The 20,962-nt window shown below is 38.1% G+C and overlaps 1 protein-coding gene across 3 annotated transcripts in view; it reads right to left on the bottom strand.

The window, feature by feature from the left end:
- LOC135472703 (limbic system-associated membrane protein-like) overlaps positions 1-20,962 on the bottom strand; it is an 87,794-nt gene that overhangs the window by 42,330 nt on the left and 24,502 nt on the right. For all 3 annotated transcript variants that reach the window (XM_064752334.1, XM_064752332.1, XM_064752333.1), the window contains exon 2: positions 1,870-1,976. In XM_064752334.1, the coding sequence (XP_064608404.1) occupies positions 1,870-1,976 (107 nt within the window). The remainder of the gene's footprint in view (positions 1-1,869; positions 1,977-20,962) is intronic.

The raw sequence follows: 20,962 nt of genomic DNA, 5'->3' as shown, positions 1-20,962 counted from the left end.
CCAGGCTTCATAGAAATCATACGCAGACACAGTTATTCATCAAAAATTAGATGAATCCCTACCAAGAACATCTGATCTTGTAATAATAGATATCTGCCCTTTACAGACTGTTTTTCCATACATTTGTTACAATGACCTGATCCTACCGAAACGAACAGTGGCATTAACAGCTAGAGTCTGGTCCATTTACATTATGCATAACATGGCAAGAACCTGATATCTATATACTCACATGTAGTCTGCGTGATGTGGAATATGTGACATAAAGGTTACGCAGAACACAAAAAAAAAAAAAACTTTGGCGGCACTTGTGCTTACAGCGTATGATTCACAGAACTAATTATTTGGCCTCATATACATACCCTAAATGACCTAAAATTTCGCCCAAAAAATGCAGTTTTTCAGGCAAATAAATGTCACAAAATATTTTTTTTTCTTTTTGGTGCTGTAACTTACAATTTTCCAGTGAAATATCATCTCATGCCCTAAGAAAACCTCAAAACACCTTTCTAAAATCAATGGTTCTTTCAGAATCAGGAAAAATGGGCAAGTTAGTCATGGATGATATTCATGGTCAAAATTTATGGTTGAAAACCATGGTCAAATTTTATGGTCATTTAGGCGATGTATGTTTCTGATACAACACTTTCATAGATAGTAATTATAACAGCATGTGATTTACACAGGCAATCCCCACAGTTTTTAGAAATATTTTACGTTGTCCACAACTGAGTTACCCATTCTGTCAGATTCTGAAAGCCTTAATGGCCTTGGAAAGGTGTTCCGATGTTTACGTGACATACCTACACAGGTATGATATGATAGCCTACTTGGAATATGTAATATTTTATACCATAATTTGTGAATTGCGAATTTTTAGGGCAATACTAACAGTGATAAGGGAACTTGCCGAACAGTGACATATATGATCACAGCAAAAAATATATTTAGAATTCATCTGTTCCACAGACCCATTGGTATCGCTCTGTGTTTATCTGTACATGGCTAAAGCAAACATCAGTTGCATTGCAGCCAGATACTGGTACACCATAGTGCAACAAGAGCACAGGGATCCTGTACAAATAATCAACCTTACCACATCAGATGAAATAACACAATAACAATATCTGACATCACATCAGCACTGTTTATATCTTCAGGATATTGCGATCTTTATTTCTTTATTTCATTGTTGTTAAACGCTGTTTTGAATTTTTCGCTTACACAATGATGATCAGTTACATGGGTGGAGGGGAAAAACCCTGAGGTAAACCACTGACCTTTGGCAAGTTACAGACAAGCTTTTCCACGTTTGACATCCGGTGTACAGATATACATGAAGGCACAAAATACTGATGAACGAAATTAGTGGTCATCAGCACATGCAAGATAGATTACATGCACAAAAGGCCATAACAGTGAATTTAACCGCTTATTCTCACTATGAACAGAAAGGGAGGGGTGAATTCTAGAGCCAAGGTCGGGTTTACATGTTTCTGTATAGGTCATTGAGTTTACAAACTTACATGTACCTACAACTGTGTGTCATTTCAAAATGATATATGTGGTATATGTACAAGGGTAGACAGAGGCTTTCATTTTGTCCCAAATACAATGTAATCTTTAACAGCAAGGCCTCCACATTTAGGACAACCACATATAATATTAAAGCAAACAGCTAATATGTCACCGAACAGTACATACAAGTACATGTAGCTAGCTTTTTTTCTGTGTTTTTTCTTCTTCTTTTTTTTAATATTCAGTTAGGAGTGGTTTGTTTGATGATTATGACTTCTTTTTTCTTGGAGGAAGCCAGACAATGAAGATATTAAATGAACACTTCAAATGAAAACTGAAATGTTTATTTACCAGATGGTTGCCCAGATTGTTGACAGAGCAAGGTAACACCGCTGTCATCCCGGCTGTTATGGTCACATTAATCACAGGTACATCAAAGTCTGGGTCACGGGCAAATACTGAAACATACAAACGGGGAAATAAACATCAATTAAATATTTAAAACAAACATTTAAACAGGTCAGGTCTTTTGGTAACTTTTAGCATTATTTCAAACATAATGTTGATACAGAGTAACCACCAATGAAATAAATAAATAAATAAATAATTTCAAACATATGATAACTAGTGTCTCTGTGTAACAAACTTCTCTTTGTTTTTTATATCTTGCTTCCTCACTGAAACACCATGCTGAAGACACCAGACTTTCAGACAACACTAACATCATGCAGAGAAGACATTATTTGGCCTAATGCATTCTGATGGGCATGGAAGAAAGCAAATAGTAAAACTGCCAGTTTTCCAAGTCTTATGCCTGACCGGACCCGAGACTGAACTGCAGTGGGAGTTACAGGCATCATATTCAGGTGTGAGGGTTTTTTTTTGTTTTGGTTTTTTTTTAATGCATATCTAAATATCTGAGCTCACATATTATTCAAGCTGTACCAAAAAGCTGAGGCCCAAAGCTGATGACCGTCTACAGAAGACCACAATAGGTTATATGCCAACTAAACCCCAGGTATTCAAGCCTATTACCATAATGACAGCATGTGAAATCTGATATGTGGCCTTAAGTTTTCTCCCAAAATCAAACAAACTAATGCATTCAAACAAGACCAATCCCTGATCCACAATCCACATTAATGTTATGAAAGGGTGCCATGCCATAAATTAGAATCTGAAAATATCACATTACAACAGAATAATACCTTTTATTGCATTTATGATGTATACAAAATACGCAATATTACATGTATTAGCTTTGGAGTTATCTTTGCAACAGAAGTACAGACAAACGGACAGACACTTGTACATGCATATACATATTTATAATATCCATCAGCTTTTTGTTTTTTGCATAGGCAAATTATCATACTGTTTAATCTTCTGTATTGATTCTTTGAATGTGAAAGAAATGACAACATGGCTGTAGGCTTTGAAGCATCAAAACTAAATGATCCAATTTAACCCAAATGTTTTACTTGTCATGTCAAACCTTTGTCCTGATCATAAGAGACCAGTGGCTGTTCAGAAAGGTTCAAATTTGTAACCTGTTATACGCGTGCGGAAAGAAGCAAGATACAAGTGCTGGGTCCATATAATGGTGAATTTGCTCTTGACATGTGTGCCCCAGTGTCTTGACATGTCGTTCCGTGACCAGTATACCACGTTAGCAATGATCGCTTTTGAGCCATGCAAGTGAACAGAAATTAATCTGCCCCCTTCAGCACTTTAGGACCAGAAGTGAACAATCATGGCAGAGATCGGACATAATTTTACTTTCAAGATGAAAGAGGTAGTGTGTTGGAATGCAGAGCAGCCCATTATCCGTGTCCCGAAGGACAGTCTATGTCGACCCTCAGACACCGTCATTCAGTTCGAGGTACAGTGTCAATATTTGACAAAAAGATAGAATCCAAATAATTCCATCGGTCCTCTAACACGAACCTATCATAGTGTTTTTACGAGTGTTCATCATTCTGCAGGGTCGCCCCAATAAAAAGGATCCCATTGAGGCAAGGATTCAATTAAATTCTATCAACCTTCGGGTTTTGCATTGTGTGTGCTGCATTAATGTAAACATGGGATAAGCTTTGGTGTGGGGAGATCCCATTGAGACTTCTTCCCTCTGATCAGCCAGCATCTGCTATAGGACACAAACTTGTCCCTTTTGTGTGGTCAGGTACCAGGAAAGTTTTCCGAAGACAGCTCAAAATCAAATTTCACAGACCCAATCATAGAATCTCGGGTCACATTGTGGGTTCTAAATCATCCCCTCCCGCAGAGGCTTTTGAGAATTTAAACCGCACTTCGATCAGGGTTTAGCAGAAATCGAAGAGTTGCGAGCATAAAGTGTGATTTGTTCAACGCATGCTATCTAATGTATTTGTTAACTAAACAAAAAGAGGAATTGATTGAAGGCGAGAAATGATACAGTTCCAAAATTGTCAATGCCGTACCCCTGCGTACTGTACAAAACACCAAATCTACTTCTGACAGCAGACGGGCACAAATTCTATTGATTCACTTCAAACATGGCACAGAAACTCATTTTCTTGAGGCCCAGGAATTTCATTTACTGAAGATGGCAAGAAACTGGTTCTCTGGACCCCGCAGGGAGAGATGGAATTTTTGGAATACGGCGCAGCTCGATTTCTGGCGATGCCTCTAAGGCCAATAACACCTGACCTCCAAGTATCGTCTCTCTTCCACTGAGGGGCCAAAAAGACTGGGGTGGATTCGAGAACAGCCAGCCAAAGCCGGCAAGATTGCCATCACACAGGGTGGTAATTTAGCTGGAATGGACAAGCCTACTGATGAAGCCCTAATACATGCCAAGGCTTCAATCTTCTGCGACTCTAGAGTTCCAGGAGCGTGGAAACCTGATGGAACATGGGGGTGAAAACAATTAGTTGAAAGCGCATTTGTGTCAGGGTGGGCGGCGTCAGCTGTCCGGCTTATTGTCCTTGGTCAAGCGGTCATATCTCGGGGTAGCCCTGACCGACAACTGATCAGCCGTCTAGAACGAGCAAACTAACACAAGTCCTTCATCCCAAATAAGAATGTAGTGACAATAACTGCTCAGGACCCCAACAGAAACAGTCTCTTGTGTGAGAAGCAATTTACGTCAGACATACTGAGCCAATTTTCACGCTGTTTTGCGCGCACAAGTAACATTTGCCCGCGGCTTTTGCCTTACGATCAAAGTCAGAATTTCGCTCCCAGCTGTCTCACTCCAAAGATCCAGTCCCATTTTCTAATACAGATTCCTGATTGGTCAATGTTCCAGGAAATGGTTGGCCCTATATCACAATTGCCCACAACAATAAAGAGAGTTTAGAAACCGGATCTACACCACCTGCCTACTTCATTACATTCTAACTTTCTAAAAAAAAACACTGAGAAGTATTCACGGTATTGACCTTGATTCTGTTTTGCTTTGAGCTCCACAAAATCTGTATTTGAAAGATGCCCCTAATGCACTAAGTATAATCACATTTGGAGGCTGCTTTAATTATATATTAAAACCTGATCATTTTGGAATGTTGATAAAGAGAAATTCTGTCAGATTGTTTGTTGGCAATCTTGCTTAACGTTTTTGGTTTGCTGAGTTCTTCTTCTTCGGTTTTGCTTGTGGACTGGTTCATTAATCTTGACACTTTTGAACTAAAACTCGCTATTCGATCACAATTACATTTATCTGTGAGCAACAGAGGTGGTGGTGGGGGGGGGGGGGGGCTTCTATGTAAAAAGCTCTATGTTCTATGTAAGAAACCCACCCATTTTACCATATTTACATGTAAACAAAACAAACCTTTCTTGAGAGTCAATTAAATCTTGCAGATTATTTGATTTGCTGTACATGCTAGGTTCATGTGATGAATAGCATTCACAGTCACTAAAATGAACTGCCCAATCCAAACATCTTTTTTGTTCACATCATAAATAACACTTGCATTTCTATATACAACCATACACAATGATGACAGACAATGCAAAAAAGGCCAATCCATAACTACTGGGCCCTGCAAACTTAAAGACACATCTGAAACCAATTATCCCCTTCCGTTCAGGGGACACAAGAAACATTCAGTAATACAACAATTTACAGTCCACTCACAACCTATGCCTGTTTTTTTAAATGAAATCCAAAACCAAGCAAACAAAGGTGTCAAGTTTTTGACAGCTTATATGTTTAAGTCGTCTAAATAAAAACATCTGCTCTGTGGGGAAAAAATTTTCAACAGCTTGTCAACAAGTGGTTTACAACCAATCCCAACACAACTTCCTGTTTAAAAAAAAACAGTCCCTCACTGGGGTATCTATGATAATCATAAATTATCCATTTAAGCTTCTAATCTAATTTTAATCAGATAAAATTCCTTTAGGCTTATATGTGGCATGCTAAGTAATGCTGATGCAGACGATGCGATTTCCATGATTCGTTGCATGGTTCCGTGATCCCCTTTGGGGTGGTTCCACTAACAAATATCTTTCCACCCATTCTAAGGCCATTTAGAATGCCTTAAATAGAATGCATAAAGTTACGTAAAAAAGTTAGTGAGTTATTTTCTCCAAATTTCCCCAATATCGAACACTAACTTTATAGGCCAACACTTAATATTTTCTCTCTTTAATGAGATTTTGGCAGTAATTTTATTTCCTCAACCTTCCAGGCACATTTCTCACTGTAGCTTGGTGGAAACACAAGCAGAAAATTGGATCCATCAAACTTCACAAATTACATCATTAACTGGCTTTCTCAAACACTGAATGCTATTCATTTCAAAGTAACGGGCAAAACAAATCAAACAGCTTGATGACCTTTTAAAAATATTTCAACTTCCACAACATGTTTGGACTATAATTGCATTAGTTTTAATTTATGCGTTTGTTGTCATTCAAAGGCATATGTTGTATGAACATCCTGTAATTATACTTCTGCGGCTGTCATATAAGTGAAACATTTTTGAGTACGGCATAAAACATCAATCAAATAAAGCAATTCTTCTTCCCTTTTAAATAAACAAGGTGACATGCCTATTGAGACTACCTTGCAATTGCTGAGGTGTAAAGTTTTGACAATAAATCAACATTACTTTTTGGTGTAAGAGTAACACTTTGCACAGAGTAAAGTGAACTAATTTCATTGTCCTTTAATTAACATTCAAGATTACCAGACATGTAAAAAAAAATGTGCATTGGTAGATTTTCTTTATCATGGTACATGTAGCTGTAGCACTGTAGCTGAAATTCTAAGGTAGGGCATGTTCTAAGGTGGGACATGTTCTAAGGTAGGACATGTTCTAAGGTGGGACATGTTCTACGATAGGACATGTTCTAAGGTAGGACATATTCTAAGGTAGGGCATATTCTAAGGTAGGACATGTTTCAAGGCAGGCCATATTCTAAGGTAGGACATGTTCTAAGGTAGGACATGTTTAGAAACTTTATCGCATTAACAGCTTCCATTTTTGAGATACTTCAGTAATAGTTTCAAAAAGCGAAAAAAAAAAAAAAACAATGACCAGGCCATAATTATATAAAGAAGAATTCTTACTAGCATCTGTGAGCCTAATTAAGAAAAAAGCCTTTATATCCTTGAATCAAAGCCCAGTAAAGTGATGTTTGAGTCTTGTTCAGAAGAAGTTTGATATTCTATTTCCTGACAGATAGGACATACAATATAAGGACTGCTTTTCTCCCTTAAGACAATTATGAACTTTTCTGCCCTCTACACTTCTCTTTGAATCACAAGAAAAGTACAACAGTATCCTGAGATATTCAGGAAGGCCCAAACTGATATAATTCCATATCAAACATCTCCAATAGTTCAGCCATTGCATAACATACTGTATGAAGATATGCATGTAAGCAAAGAGCAAGTAACTCTGATGGACTGGACAGGCAATATACCTGTACGGTACATGACTGCCAGCACTGAGACTAATATATCTAATGAAACATACATAGTTCAAGCTTTATCATCAGTAATACATGTATGTCTTGTTAGGTAAAGACTACAATGATCAAGAGCCAGTACTAAATCTCAGTTCTCCACAAGTTGTTCGATCACAATAAAAACGGCAACCTCCAGTGATTGGTAATGAACCTCCAAGTGTCATGGATGTTTGTCAGTCTGCGACCAAAGGTGAGGTAAACTCGGCTCCTGGACAGAAATTATCTGCAATAAAGCCATATTGAATTGGCTTGTACTTGAGCTGCCTTGTCCAGATTTGGCTTGGCTTTACGTCAGCCAAGTTAACCTTTACGGCAGCTGTCATAATATACCTTAATGCCGCACAATTTATTTCCAACTAGAGGAACCACCAGACTCTGACATTTAGAAGAAATGACAGCTCGGGACAATATGCTTTCCGCACCATATATTCACATGGTGCCATATATAATACCTTTCAATAAAAGCTCCCTAACGATTCTAATAGGCAACACTCAAGAACACCCGCAGTGAACAGTAAACCAATTTTATTTTTTTTCCTCCGTCTCTGTTTTCATCTTTTATCTACAAACAGATGTAATTTGCTGGGCTGACTTCAGCAGCAATTTATCCTTCGGAAAATGTCACTCCACGCCTCAAAACGTAAACTGGGTGTATATTAAAGACATATGTTCGAACAAAATTTTTCTACATCTTGATACATAAAGAACCCACGCACTTGGGTGCTTGATGGTGAAGACAATTTACACACATTTTTAAGACATAATTTATGGTAAAAGCATTGGGAAATTAGTTGCTGGTTTTCCAAGTCCACAACATTTAAGCTCAATCAATCAATCAATCAATCAAAGCTCATGAATGTATGAGTGTGAATGCTGAAGGTTTTCTTCTTTATACCTTCAAATGAATGAACATAACCATCTCTCTGCAATTCTAAGTAGTAATTTCATTTTCAAATCAAAACACAACTTAAATGTAGTTGAAAAAGAAAGCTGAAATTATCATCCCATCATTTACTTGTGCTCATATACAAATGACTTACAACTAACTTGAAGGATTAAGAGGGAGTAGGCTTAAATAAAAATGTCACATTTAGAGTATGGCAATTTTTGAAATCGACAATGTATTTACTCTCATTTAGTCTTGATCTGTTTAAGAGTTTAAGTTTAATTTAACTTGACTCCTACAAAAGTTAAGAACTGTTCTTGTGCTGGAATACATTACATTTTAATGACCTTGTCATGATGACCCTGGCCTACATGCAGTTATCCCTGTTCACACAGATACAGATTTTCCCCTAATATACAAGGGAGGGGTGGGTTGGGGTTTGGGTGTACAGAGGAGGAGAGGGGGGGTGGGGAGATCTAATGGTGCTCATGTTACAGATAAGTCACTGAGTCTGTTCCTGTCATTCCTGTAATCCACTTGACAGAAATGTTTCAAAATTCTTTCAACATATGGAGGTCAGGAAAGGCTTTTAGTGGCCTACAGAAGTGAATGAAGCATATTCCCACTACCATGGATAGGATTGTAGCTGCTCTCCTGACTAATTACCCTTAGCCTTACAGCTATTTTAGTAGAATATACAACAGCAACTTAGCACAATAAAGCCCTTCAAGGGAAACATACATGTACATTTTGACAAGTTCCAAAATGATGCTAGTGTGATCCTAATAATTTCTACCTCTACTGATTTATCAGGTGTGAACTGGGTTAACAGCTCGACCCAAGAACATGTTTAATTTCTAAGCATATCAAGGCAAGATGGTGTCTTTTATCACAAAGATGATCATACTGCAAGTGTTATTTAGCCTTTACTATTTCAACATTTGAACGTCAAATTCTTAGAAAACTCAGATTTATACAAGTCCCAAACTGTGCAAAAAATATTTCTAATGAGCATTTTAATAGATATTAAAAACATATGTGCATGTCTGAATGATGAAAAACTGTGTCTAGTATTTTACAATTTTTTTCACATATTCAACTTTTGCAAAGATATTCAATGGAGACATAATTTCACTTTTATTGTTAAACATATAATGCATATGCAACACAGTTTTGAAAACTTCAAGGTTAATTTTATCACGCAATAGATGAGGAATTCTAGAGGGACAAAAAAAAAACAAGCAACTTAAGTGTCAAAAACAACACGGCTGTTTTCGTCATTGCATGATGCAAACCAGACGTCCCAAGTGTATCACTGGCAAAGAATACGACTGCTTCAGAGGTGATGTTTCATTGTCAAAAGAAGTGACAGCCAAAGACATTTTATGATATTTCATCTTATCTAATCATGTGATGCTGCAGACTTTATGACCAGGCACTGCTGGCGTTTGGTCTCTTAAGGCAGACCTACGAATGAGGACGATAAAAATCGGCCACTGCCCGCACGCAGGGATGCCGGGATCCATACCTGTCACAATTCAACGACCATTATCATTACTCTCTGTCAACTGCGGCCTCGGCTTTTTCGGGAGAACTCTGGGCATTCCCTGCTGCTGCCACTGTCAAACAGGCTCTTAACTGTCTGATGCATAATAGACACTCGTCCAAGAATGGGACAGAGTTCAGAATTCTCCCCGAGGGCAAGTTTTAGTCAAGAATAACTCTAACTCCAGACGGTCTGCTTGTGACTGAAAAATCCTTTCATCCTACAAGCCAGCCTGCTGCCATTTTTATTTTCAAAACTTAAGGAACACATCCTGTTTTCAATTTCTGCACTTAACTCTGTTTCCAGGAGCACTGCCAAATGTTAAAATCAGTTAAAATCCAGACGACTTTTTTCTGATCATAAGCAGTCTGATTAGTCCATGATGGCTGAATCAAAGTGGAGATAATTATATCGTCAGAAATTTAGAATAGATTAAAATCACTGTTTCCATATATCCTTCCGCCTACCTGCTGTCTTCTTCTCCCCTTTATCTATCATTAACTATTTCTGTTAATTCCAGTTTACAATGAGTCCAATGTCCATGACAGATAACAGCTAACATTTCAGTTGTGCGAATGACAATGTCACATGTAATTACGACCAACCAATGCAACCCAACATGGAAGCATTCCAACACATTTATGCTGTTGTTCTCAACATTATTTAGATCAGTTTGCTCACCAATGGTGTGTTCCTGAAGGAGAACGGACTCAGATGTTCAAACAGCTTTCAATTCCGTTATACATCACCACAGGTTTGGACACAAAGTATTCAAAATTCTGCTTTACTAGAAAACATGCCAAAGACGCCATGCAGACATGATACTCCACTTCAATATGCCGTGCAACGACACTAAGCCCACTCGCACTTGCAAGCTGAGCACCCAGTAAGATTTACAAAGATCCGGAAGCAGTTGTTTCCTAAGAGTGAGCAATGGAGATTTCAGTCAATTGTGGGCTTCTAGACACCCATAGTGTCAGTTGGAGCCAAGATAAATCAACAAGAGACCATCCCTCACAAGCTCCAGGGTTGTTAGTCTTTTGATCTTTGCTATAAGACTAGATGATCTGAATTCAAAGTTAGATCACCGTGGAAGTATTCCCTTGATCTGTAGTAGCACAATCTGGAACCGTGGTTTAATTGTTGCTAAAACTGACAACAGATTGGTTCAAAATCTAACAAACTGACTGACTAATGACCTTGACACAACTTGAGAGAGTCAGTCATCTGCCAACGACAGTTCAGGATTACTTCAATTCTTTACTTTAAAGCTAAAGTCTCTTTAATTCGCATTTCTAAGGATTTTACACGTTTGTGTATTTAAAGGACGTCATGGAAGAAAGGAAAGTCACTAAATTTAATACCAAAATCAATGAAATAATTACCTGTACTGAATCTGGGACAATCCTTCTATTTCTATGGACACCTGGGAACAGTTTCATCGTACATTTGTCATACGATATAGTTTGTACTTCACTATTATCATACCATTGTCCTATATGGGGAGTTATTGTACACCTATGACATCTTTGTGAAACTGGCCACTTGTACACTCTTTTTAGCCAATGTACATATAACTATAGCCTAAATTTTTAGTTTCTTTTTTTCACATAGTTAGTGCATCTAATGAACAACATATTCATATCTTTCCCATTCTCAAAAAAAAAAAAAAAAACTGGGAGAGAAATGGAATTCTTTGCTTTCAACACTACTAATATCTGTCCTAAACATGAGAACAATTAGGCTAATGAGATTAATGATGCATCCCAGGTTGAATTAATTATCACAGTAAAATGAAACAACCATAAATAACTGACATATTTCACTTAACTCACAATACAACACACAAACAAACACTCATATTTATAATGAGATATTCATGATGAAAGCAAACCGTTTGTTTTTACACATCATCAGATATTGCTGAAAAAGCATCATACCATTTTATGAATCGATTCATGCTGTAAAGATCTTCAAGATGGTATCTAAACACAAAATGGTTATGTACCCACTGGATAAGTAATTCCAATAGTGTCTCTAAGAAAACAGCATGGTTGTCTATTATCTAATTATCTTTCTTCTCCCATATGTAAATGACTTTCTGTAACTTCAACTTATGCCAGTCATCATCACATCTTTGACAATACAAGGTCAATATTAACTTATTAATAGCAATACTTATAATTTATTTATTTATTTGATTGGTGTTTTATGCCGTACTCAAGAATATTTCACTTATATAAAAGCGGCCAGCATTTTAGTGGGAGGAAACCAGGCCCAGAGGAGCCCAGAGGAAACCCACAACCATCCGCAGGTTGCTGGAAGACCTTCCCACTTACAGCTAGAGAAGAAGACAGCATGAGCTGGACAAACTTATAAGAAAACAATTCATTAAATAAAATCATGTGAATTTAAAGAAACTTCTGTCTTAAAATGACAATCCTGTTCGCATGTACTTGAATTATTTTGCCTGTACTATATCCTAGTACTACATACTAGACTATCATGAAAACAAATTATTATTTAACAGTGGGGGCCTCCGTGGCTCAGTCGGTTAGCGCGCTAGCGCAGCGTAGTGACCCAGAAGCCTCTCACCAATGCGGTCGCTGTGAGTTCAAGACCAGCCTATGCTGGCTTCCTCTCCGGCCGTACGTGGGAAGGTCTGCCAGCAACCTGCGGATGGTCGTGGGTTTCCCCCGGGTTCTGCCCGGTTTCCACCCACCATAATGCTGGCCGCCGTCGTATAAGTGAAATATTCTTGAGTACGGCGTAAAACAACAATCAAAAAAAAAAAAAAAAAAAAAAAAAAAAATTTAACTGTGGCGTAATACACCTCTTTATATCTAATGAAATGGTCTATAAAATGTAATGAGGTACATACATGTGTTTCAGGTATATTGCTTGAGTGCATTCTAACAAATTACTGGCAAATGAGGGAAGAATAGATACCACATCTCTTTGAGACTGCGCAGTATATATCACAGTATGATACCCGTCATAAAACACAATGGACCAGATAATGAGATGTTGTAAAAGTTAATTATTTATAGTTAATGACGACAGGTATATTTCAGGTATATTGATATTTGAGAGTTTTCTAAGCGCTCTTCTCTGAAACTACAGATGAATGGTCAAACAAGAGGTTGTAAAATGAAAATTAGCTCATTAATTTCCAGGCATGTGGGTTAAATGGTAATGAAGTGCAGCAGTCACAAATACAGGTCGAAAGCCTGAAAAAAAACAGTTATTCATGAGAATAGGTAAATTAATGCATCAAACTCTAAATCTGTCATGGTAATCATTGTAAGAAAGACTCCTAAAGCAAGAGTAGCAATCCATATTAATAGCAAGAATAGATCATTGTTCACATACAAATTGCTCATATCAATTGGAAATGTTTCTCAAATATATTCAGCAAATGATGATTTCAAATCAACTTTTATTTGGTATTATTTACATGGCACTGAACACTCATGCCAGATCCTGCTGGGCCGGCTCCGATAGCACAGTCGGTAGAGCATCCACTTTGGGTGCCGCTAGATCCAGGGTTGATCCTGGGTCGGGTCACACCTAAGACCTTAAAAGAGGAAGAGGAAAATAATTTCCTCACTTGGTGTTCAGCATTATGGGGATAGTGCAATGACTAATTGGTCCGTATCAGTATAATGGCTTGAGTGGGGTGGCTTACTTGCCTTCGGTAAGTTGTCTCAGTGAAAGAAGCAATAGATAAAAGTGGAAATCCTTCCTGCAACTAGAAGGCACATTACATGCACTCTAAGGACTCCTTCATCGTCATGTGACTGAAAAATTATATGACGTTCAACCCCATGCACTCACTCACCCAATCATTCACTCACTCAGATCCTGCAGGTTTACTGAAACACATTAACAAGACTACTGTTTCTCAAAACCACACCTTCATTTGGTGGCGACTGTTTACAATTTAGGAAACACAGTACTGGTACTTCTTCCCCCAAATGGTTTGACTTTGTTTCAGATGGTAGCAACCATTTCCAATACAAGATACATAATACAAGAAGGTTTTTCAAAATGACTTGACCTGGTTTCAGATGGTGTCTTTTTATTTTAACCATCTTACAGTAAATTTCATATTGTCACAACATGGTCGGGTAACACAGATATAAACCACTTGCTTGTTTCACTGTTCACAAACAAGTTACAATATCCTAAGAGGTCCCCTTTCAGAATTCCTTCACCTAATAGCCCTGCATATTGGTTCCTGTAGTTGCCACACATGGCAATACTAGCCTTTAGCCATGCTACCCCTGTCACAGTGACACTAATTTGAAGCGAGTATGTGAGATGATTGGGCGGAGGGGATATAAGCCTAACTGACTGTACAGAATCCTCCTCTCACCTTCAACAAGATTACTGGAGATATCCTGGGACTGCAGGCCTCTGCCTCCCTGCTGGGGTGTGAAATCCTGCCTAGCCCATTACCCCGTGCTCAAGCCTTACACTCTCCAGCTCATAATGTCATAATAAAATCATGCCAGCCAAGAAAATGGCCCTACATATGCTCTGTAAAGACTGTTAAGGGTTTTCGCTTGTGGGGGAGAACTCTATAGGCTTTAACAGTTTCAGCTTTCTCACAGTAATGCTGATTCTGTATTCTTTTGTTTACAAAATGCCATTTACAGCAAAAACAATACTGTTCGGTCAAGTTGCAAGCATAGCCACTAACAATTAAGCATAATATTTGATTACTAAGGAAATCAAAAAATACAAGATTGTTATTTAAAACTGACAATTACTGGTCATTATGCTTTCTTTAATTATATGCACCTTGACGTTTCAAATATGTGTTAAGTTTCATGCTCACTATATATTTATTTATTTGATTGATGTTTTACGCTGTACTTAAGATTATTTCACTTATATGACAGCAGCCAGCATTATGGTGGGAAACCACCAGGCATTGCAAAGGGGAAGCCCGTGAACATCTGCAGGTTGCTGCCAGACTTTCTCACGGCTGGAGAGGAAGCCAGCATGAGCAACAGCAACTGCAATGGAGGGAGGAGGGGGTGGGGGGGGGGGGGGGCTCCTGGGTCAACGTACCGCATTCGCATGCAAATTAACCCCCCTCTGCCAAGGCGGTCCCCCTGGGAACATATAGATATACAAGACTGGAAAAGCAATAGGAAAACCAATAGCACACATTGACTAAAGATTATCACTGACATGCCACCAGCCTAATAGACCACACTTCTAGCCTTCCACTACACAGGCTTCATCTGATCAGGGTCTGCAGTTTATACTGCTACGCTTTGTCAGCGGTAACGGCCTTTATTACTGAACTGTGTCATTCTCTTAGTGCTTCGCCATGACTGCAAAGTCATGCTAAGAGAGGACAATTGGCTTGCAAATGAGCAGCAAGTCAATGTTTTTGGTGAAGGTTAGTGTTTATTGTCAAATAAAAGATTGACACTAATATATATATATATATAAAGAATTTTTCATCTTGATATTTACACGACCAAACAACAGCATGAAGTTCCTTGCCATATTTAAAAAAAAAAATGCTTCACTTGTGAGTTACGCCTGTGGATTTAAAGTATTAATCTCTTTAAAATGTCAAGGCTAAAGTTTACCAGTTTAAATAATATTTTAATTTACACAAACCTTTTTTAAAAGTTTTTATTGCAAAGGTTTTATAGCCAAGTTTGCCCAGCTCCTCAAAATTCCATTTGGAAGTGGCTGACACACTGCAGGTGTGCAATGATATAGTTTCCAAATAGAGCGAAAAGCTGGCAAACGAGACGGACGCATTAGAGTCAGCCGACGTGTCTGTTCACTTTTAAGGGGACGTCCGAGGGTCATTTTGCGCCTCAACCGCAATCAGATTATATACAAAGCCGATCAGAGAAGTCAGAAAGATTGGAAAGCTTGTCATTTCTGTATTGCTTAGTAAATAGCCTTGGGAGAGCGTATTGTGTGTTGAGCCTGGTACAGACGATGCTGAAATCCGCCAGACAGACCAACTAAACTCTGTCAGGGGTTTACGGAAAATTACGTTACTGCCATTAGATCAAGAGATTCGAATCAGACAGAGCCAGCTTAATTATGGCAGGTTTATAAAGATTGACATGACTCTCCCTAGTTCACTCCTCAGTCATCAGGGAGGGTCATGACAATTGTATATATAAGTGTTTCATATGTTTATGAGGCCAGGTGTTAATAAATAGAAGCCTTTAACCATAAGCGACCACAGCATCAACAATCATTGCGTATCAACCAATCAAACAACAGGATTTTCCTATTGTACCAATGGTCTATGAAAGTCCTTTTTTCTGTAGAAAATGTACAATTTGTTGAGATTGATACCTTGTTGCTCAAAGGCAAAGACATGTGCAAAACAGATCTGCTTTGCCTCAGTGCAATGCTGTGTACTCCTGGTTAATCATTGGATAACATATACTTGGTGCAGGACATTTTTAAAATGAAGCAACACTTGCTGCATATAAAAACTAAATTTGTATTTGCTTAATACCAATGTTAACTTCAAGTTAAATGGGGGGCCTCCGTGGCTTAGTTTGTTAGGGCCCTACTGCAACGTAATGATCCAGAAGCCTCTCACCAATACGGTCACTGTGAGTTCAAGTCAAGCTCATGCTGACTGCCTCACTGGCTGTATGTGGGAAGGTCTGGCAACAACCTGCGGATGGTCGTGGGTTTTCTCTGCCTGGTTTCCTCCCACCTTAATGCTGGCCTTCGACCTATAAGTTAAATATTCTTTAGTACGGCGTAAAAAACACACTAATCAAATAAATAAACAAAAAGTTGAATGTTAGTAAAGTTATGAAATATGAGTTAATACAATGCATAACAATGAGTTGAATGTGTGTACCATGTATATTACAAATACAAACTTGATGAACATAACTTGTACATAAACTATAAAAGAGATACATTATCTATTAAGTAGATTTACCACCTACAGGTACCCACAATTTGCTGGAAATTGCACCCGATCTAAGAATAAATATTAAATGAATCAATAAATGTTTACAGTGTGAAAGAAACCATTTGTGGCCACACTGGTGGTTGTAACCTTGGCAACTGTTGAAGCACACTAGAAAATGCAGGATGGCAGTGATGCAAGAGCACTTGTACATGCGAATTTAAGGGGGTAAAAAAGTAACAAGGGTAGCTAAGCTAAACGCCTTCGCCCGCTGCTGACTGTGTGTGTTAGAACTGAGCCATCCACACACTTTATCAATAATAAATGGCACGCAATTTGGAACCTAGTTCAACAGTCTGCTTGAGCCAAGTAAATCCCTAAGCGTCCAATGGTCTTAAACCATGGCATACAACGATGACACACAAGCTTATGACCATTTTGACAACTCCAAGCCTTATTGGGTTTAGGGGGGATGCCCCACGGTGAGCGTTTGGTGTATATTCGATTTTCAACTCGCACGATCATCCCATCTTCTTTACCTTACCTCGAAGGAATTGTCTAAAGGCTAAGACATCAAGCCTGATGGCGAACAAGAGAATCTGCCTTGCTGCACTTCACCATACAGATGACAGACTCAGGAGGTTTGCTCTAATTTGTAGAGACCATATTTTTGCATCACTATTTGGGCCGAATTTTGTGGATCCACTTATTAATGTGTGTTGGGACCTCCCTAAAATGCACAATAGAAGCAGCTAATTTACTAACTCTCACAAGAGATTTCAACTAAGGGTTTTGGCCACAAGGCTACGTACTGCATTCAGCTAATGTTCGGGAATGCCTACACAACATACATGAACTTAAAAAAAAGAAATGTAATATACATGTAAAACCATCTGCTCTGATGCAGATGAGGACAAAAGTGATTTTGTATGCAAAGTAGCAATGGAACTAAGGCTCTCCTAACGGGGTACAAACAAATCAAACGACTATACATCAAAATAAGAACTAATTCATCATCATGTATTAAATCTGTAATGAGATGAACTCATTTGCAGCTACAATTTTTTGTCTCAGCAATTAACGTTAAACAAAAAAAAAAATCTCTATAACATACTTCACTGGATGAGTTAATAGCGATTTAACACAAAACTAAACCCAGTCAGTACTTGAGATTACTGCGTTCTTTCCCATCTGCGCTTAAAGGCCTGCATGCATTGATCCTGAACTCGAGAGACCACGAAGAAAGCAGTGATACAGACAGGTACAACAAATGCACATGCACTGCACTACCAGTATTAAAGGTGGAGAGTGCGAAAAGGTAGTCCAAAATGTGGTTTTAATATTTTTTCCGATTTTTCCCTTAAAAAGACACTTGAAAATAATTTTTGTATGGAGGGCATTTGGGACCACCTTTTGGAACTTATAGCCTTTGTTTATTAATGTCATAAATTAGGATGTAACACAGGTTTAATAAATATTTTTGCACTAGAATTTGTTCTTTCAGCTAACAAATTTATTAAACCTCAATTAGGGCCCTATTTACAGTTTTAATATGTTCATAAATATTATCATAATTTAGTTTAAATGCATATGTTTCGATATAAACAACAAATTTACACTCAAATCATTTTATTAGACAAGCATCACCTCCTTATTTAGAACATTATTATGCAACCATGATAAATACCAAAAATACCCACCATACACAAATATTTTCAAATACTCTTTTCTCTTGAAAAAAAAATCCAAAAAAGTATTAAAGATCATATTTAAAAATAAGTTTTGATGTTCTTTCATATGATTTTGGCATCATTTTTATCTTTTCTTCTCCTTTAAGGAAGAGGGGCCATGTACAAGCTGCTATAAAGCCTTCAATCACTAAGACACACAAGAGGATGGTTCAAACCCAGCCTTGGGCAGGGAATTTTTGCATCATATTTGTACCATGCTCTACAAACTATTTGTCCTATTTGGCAAATTTAAACTGGCCTAGATGACATGTAAAAAATATAATGATAAAGCTACTTCTTTCACTGCAAGTTTTGCAAGCATATACACCCATGAAACTCTGCTTAATTCATCCACAGCTTTGATGAGGAGATATTAATGGAACACTGTTTCAACAGTATTAGGCCATATCTATCCATTCATATGCATCTGTGACTTTCATAAAAACATGGTTTTTCAAATTCTTCGAACAAAATTTCTTAATGTTCACGTTTCGCAAGATACACACAATTTTTACCCAATATAACAAAACTCACAACCCCCCTCCCCCCCCCCTCCCCAGACTTCCACCTACAGGGGCAGAGGAACCAGTAACAATGTCGAGGGGAGTTTCAAATTAGGCCTAGCTACCAAACTTGGCTGCTTTCGAAAAAGTGCCCCTACCCGGGTTCATCAGCCCATGACCTACATATAGTCCAACATCATATCTTTAATGTAACAATAATGCCTTGTTTCCTCCAATGATGTCCTTCATTTACCAGCAATATGAGCTCATTCTTATTAATATACGCTCATTTACAGCCTCCTTAATATTGTTATACTGCCTGATAGTGGACAGACTATGGTAGCAAATCAATAGCCAACAAGCTTACAATGTGATGATTCCCACTCGTGACTTCAGACATTGTCCTCACAACACATGCTACCAGACGCCCTTCCCACAGAATACCAAACATTAGAAATAATACATGGTTCCCTGTTTACGAGACAAGGCCGATATTTTAGTGCAAGAAGCTTTTATCGCCCCCATCAAATTGACGACAGTTTCACACAAAAACCTCCTCGCCGAGCTTTTATCTCCACCCCCAAAGACCCGTTTCCATATGTAGGCTGCTGATTTAGTTTCACCTATTAAACAATGCCATGCTTCTGATGCGTTTATTTTGTCACAGAAGTTATATTGGCTTGAGGACAATATATCTGTCCATTTTCATGGAATTTCTGCCAGTGATTGGTAAATGGTGGACAATTTTGTCCAGCATTTCCTGAAAGAGACAGTATGTGTATGGATTTTGAAGCACCTCTGTTGAACATTGGTCCCAAGATTCCGTTAAAAGCTGATTTTGCACAGGTTTTAGCAAGGGTTATCCCTAATTTCTGGTGAGCGTGCAACGGAATATTTTAAGAAATGCAAATTATTTTGATTTTCTCTTTCCAAGGTGAAAAATACTGACAAGATAAGACTCTTTATAACTGGTGGTAATGTCCAAATGCTGACCATTGTCCACTTCACGAGTGAGTGCATTCCTCGTGGTAAGAGGATCAGCTTTTGATGACTTCTACCTGATTGTTTTTCTTTTCAGTTTAGTGGGTTTGAAAAGGACAATGATGGAACTCAGGCTGCCCACTGAAGCTGCATACATGGCAATCACACTTTTTGGTGATGTATGGATATACCATTTCGGCACAGCGACCTGACCCAGGAGCCTCCAACCAATGTGGCTGCTGTAAGTCCAGCTCATTCAGGCTTCCTCTGTCGCCATACATGGAAAGGTCTGCCGCCAACCTGCTGGTGTTCGTGAGTTTCGCCTGTTCTCTGTCCGGTTTTCTCTCACCGGCCGTCGTTATATAAGCAAAATATTCTTGAGTATGGCATAAAACACCACCAATGAAATAAATATACCATTCCAAAACATGTTTACAAAATGCAAATTTCTTCCTTTGTACTCAATGCACCAGGATTTCAACACAGAACAAAACTAGCAGAGACTCAATTTTTTATGTTCTTAAATGCACCTTCATTATTTCTGTCTTTTGATGATCACTGGTTGATTCAATTATTGTTTAGCAGAAAATCATGGTATTAAGGTAATAAATAATTATGCCTTCCTTCACAAATACGTCAACTTAACACCAGCTCTTGATTCACTGCTCTATTAAATACAATATCAGTCCCCAACACACACTTTGTATGAAAATTACATGATATGTGTATATGTACACCAATCTGTTATACACATATCTGTATAAATAAATTAACGCAATGTTGAAATCTTTTAAATTAATAGGGAAACAGACTTTGAACTCTTCAAGCACATGTCATTTGAAGTTTTATACGAAGCCTGCTTGATGTAATTAGGCATGTTCACACTATGGAGACTGTACAAGTGGTCTGGTCCAG

Source organism: Liolophura sinensis, chromosome 8 (assembly GCF_032854445.1).
Source record: "Liolophura sinensis isolate JHLJ2023 chromosome 8, CUHK_Ljap_v2, whole genome shotgun sequence".
Taxonomy (NCBI): Eukaryota; Metazoa; Mollusca; class Polyplacophora; order Chitonida; family Chitonidae; genus Liolophura; species Liolophura sinensis.
Note: the sequence above shows the minus strand (reverse complement) of the source record. Positions and strands in the feature narration are given on the sequence as shown.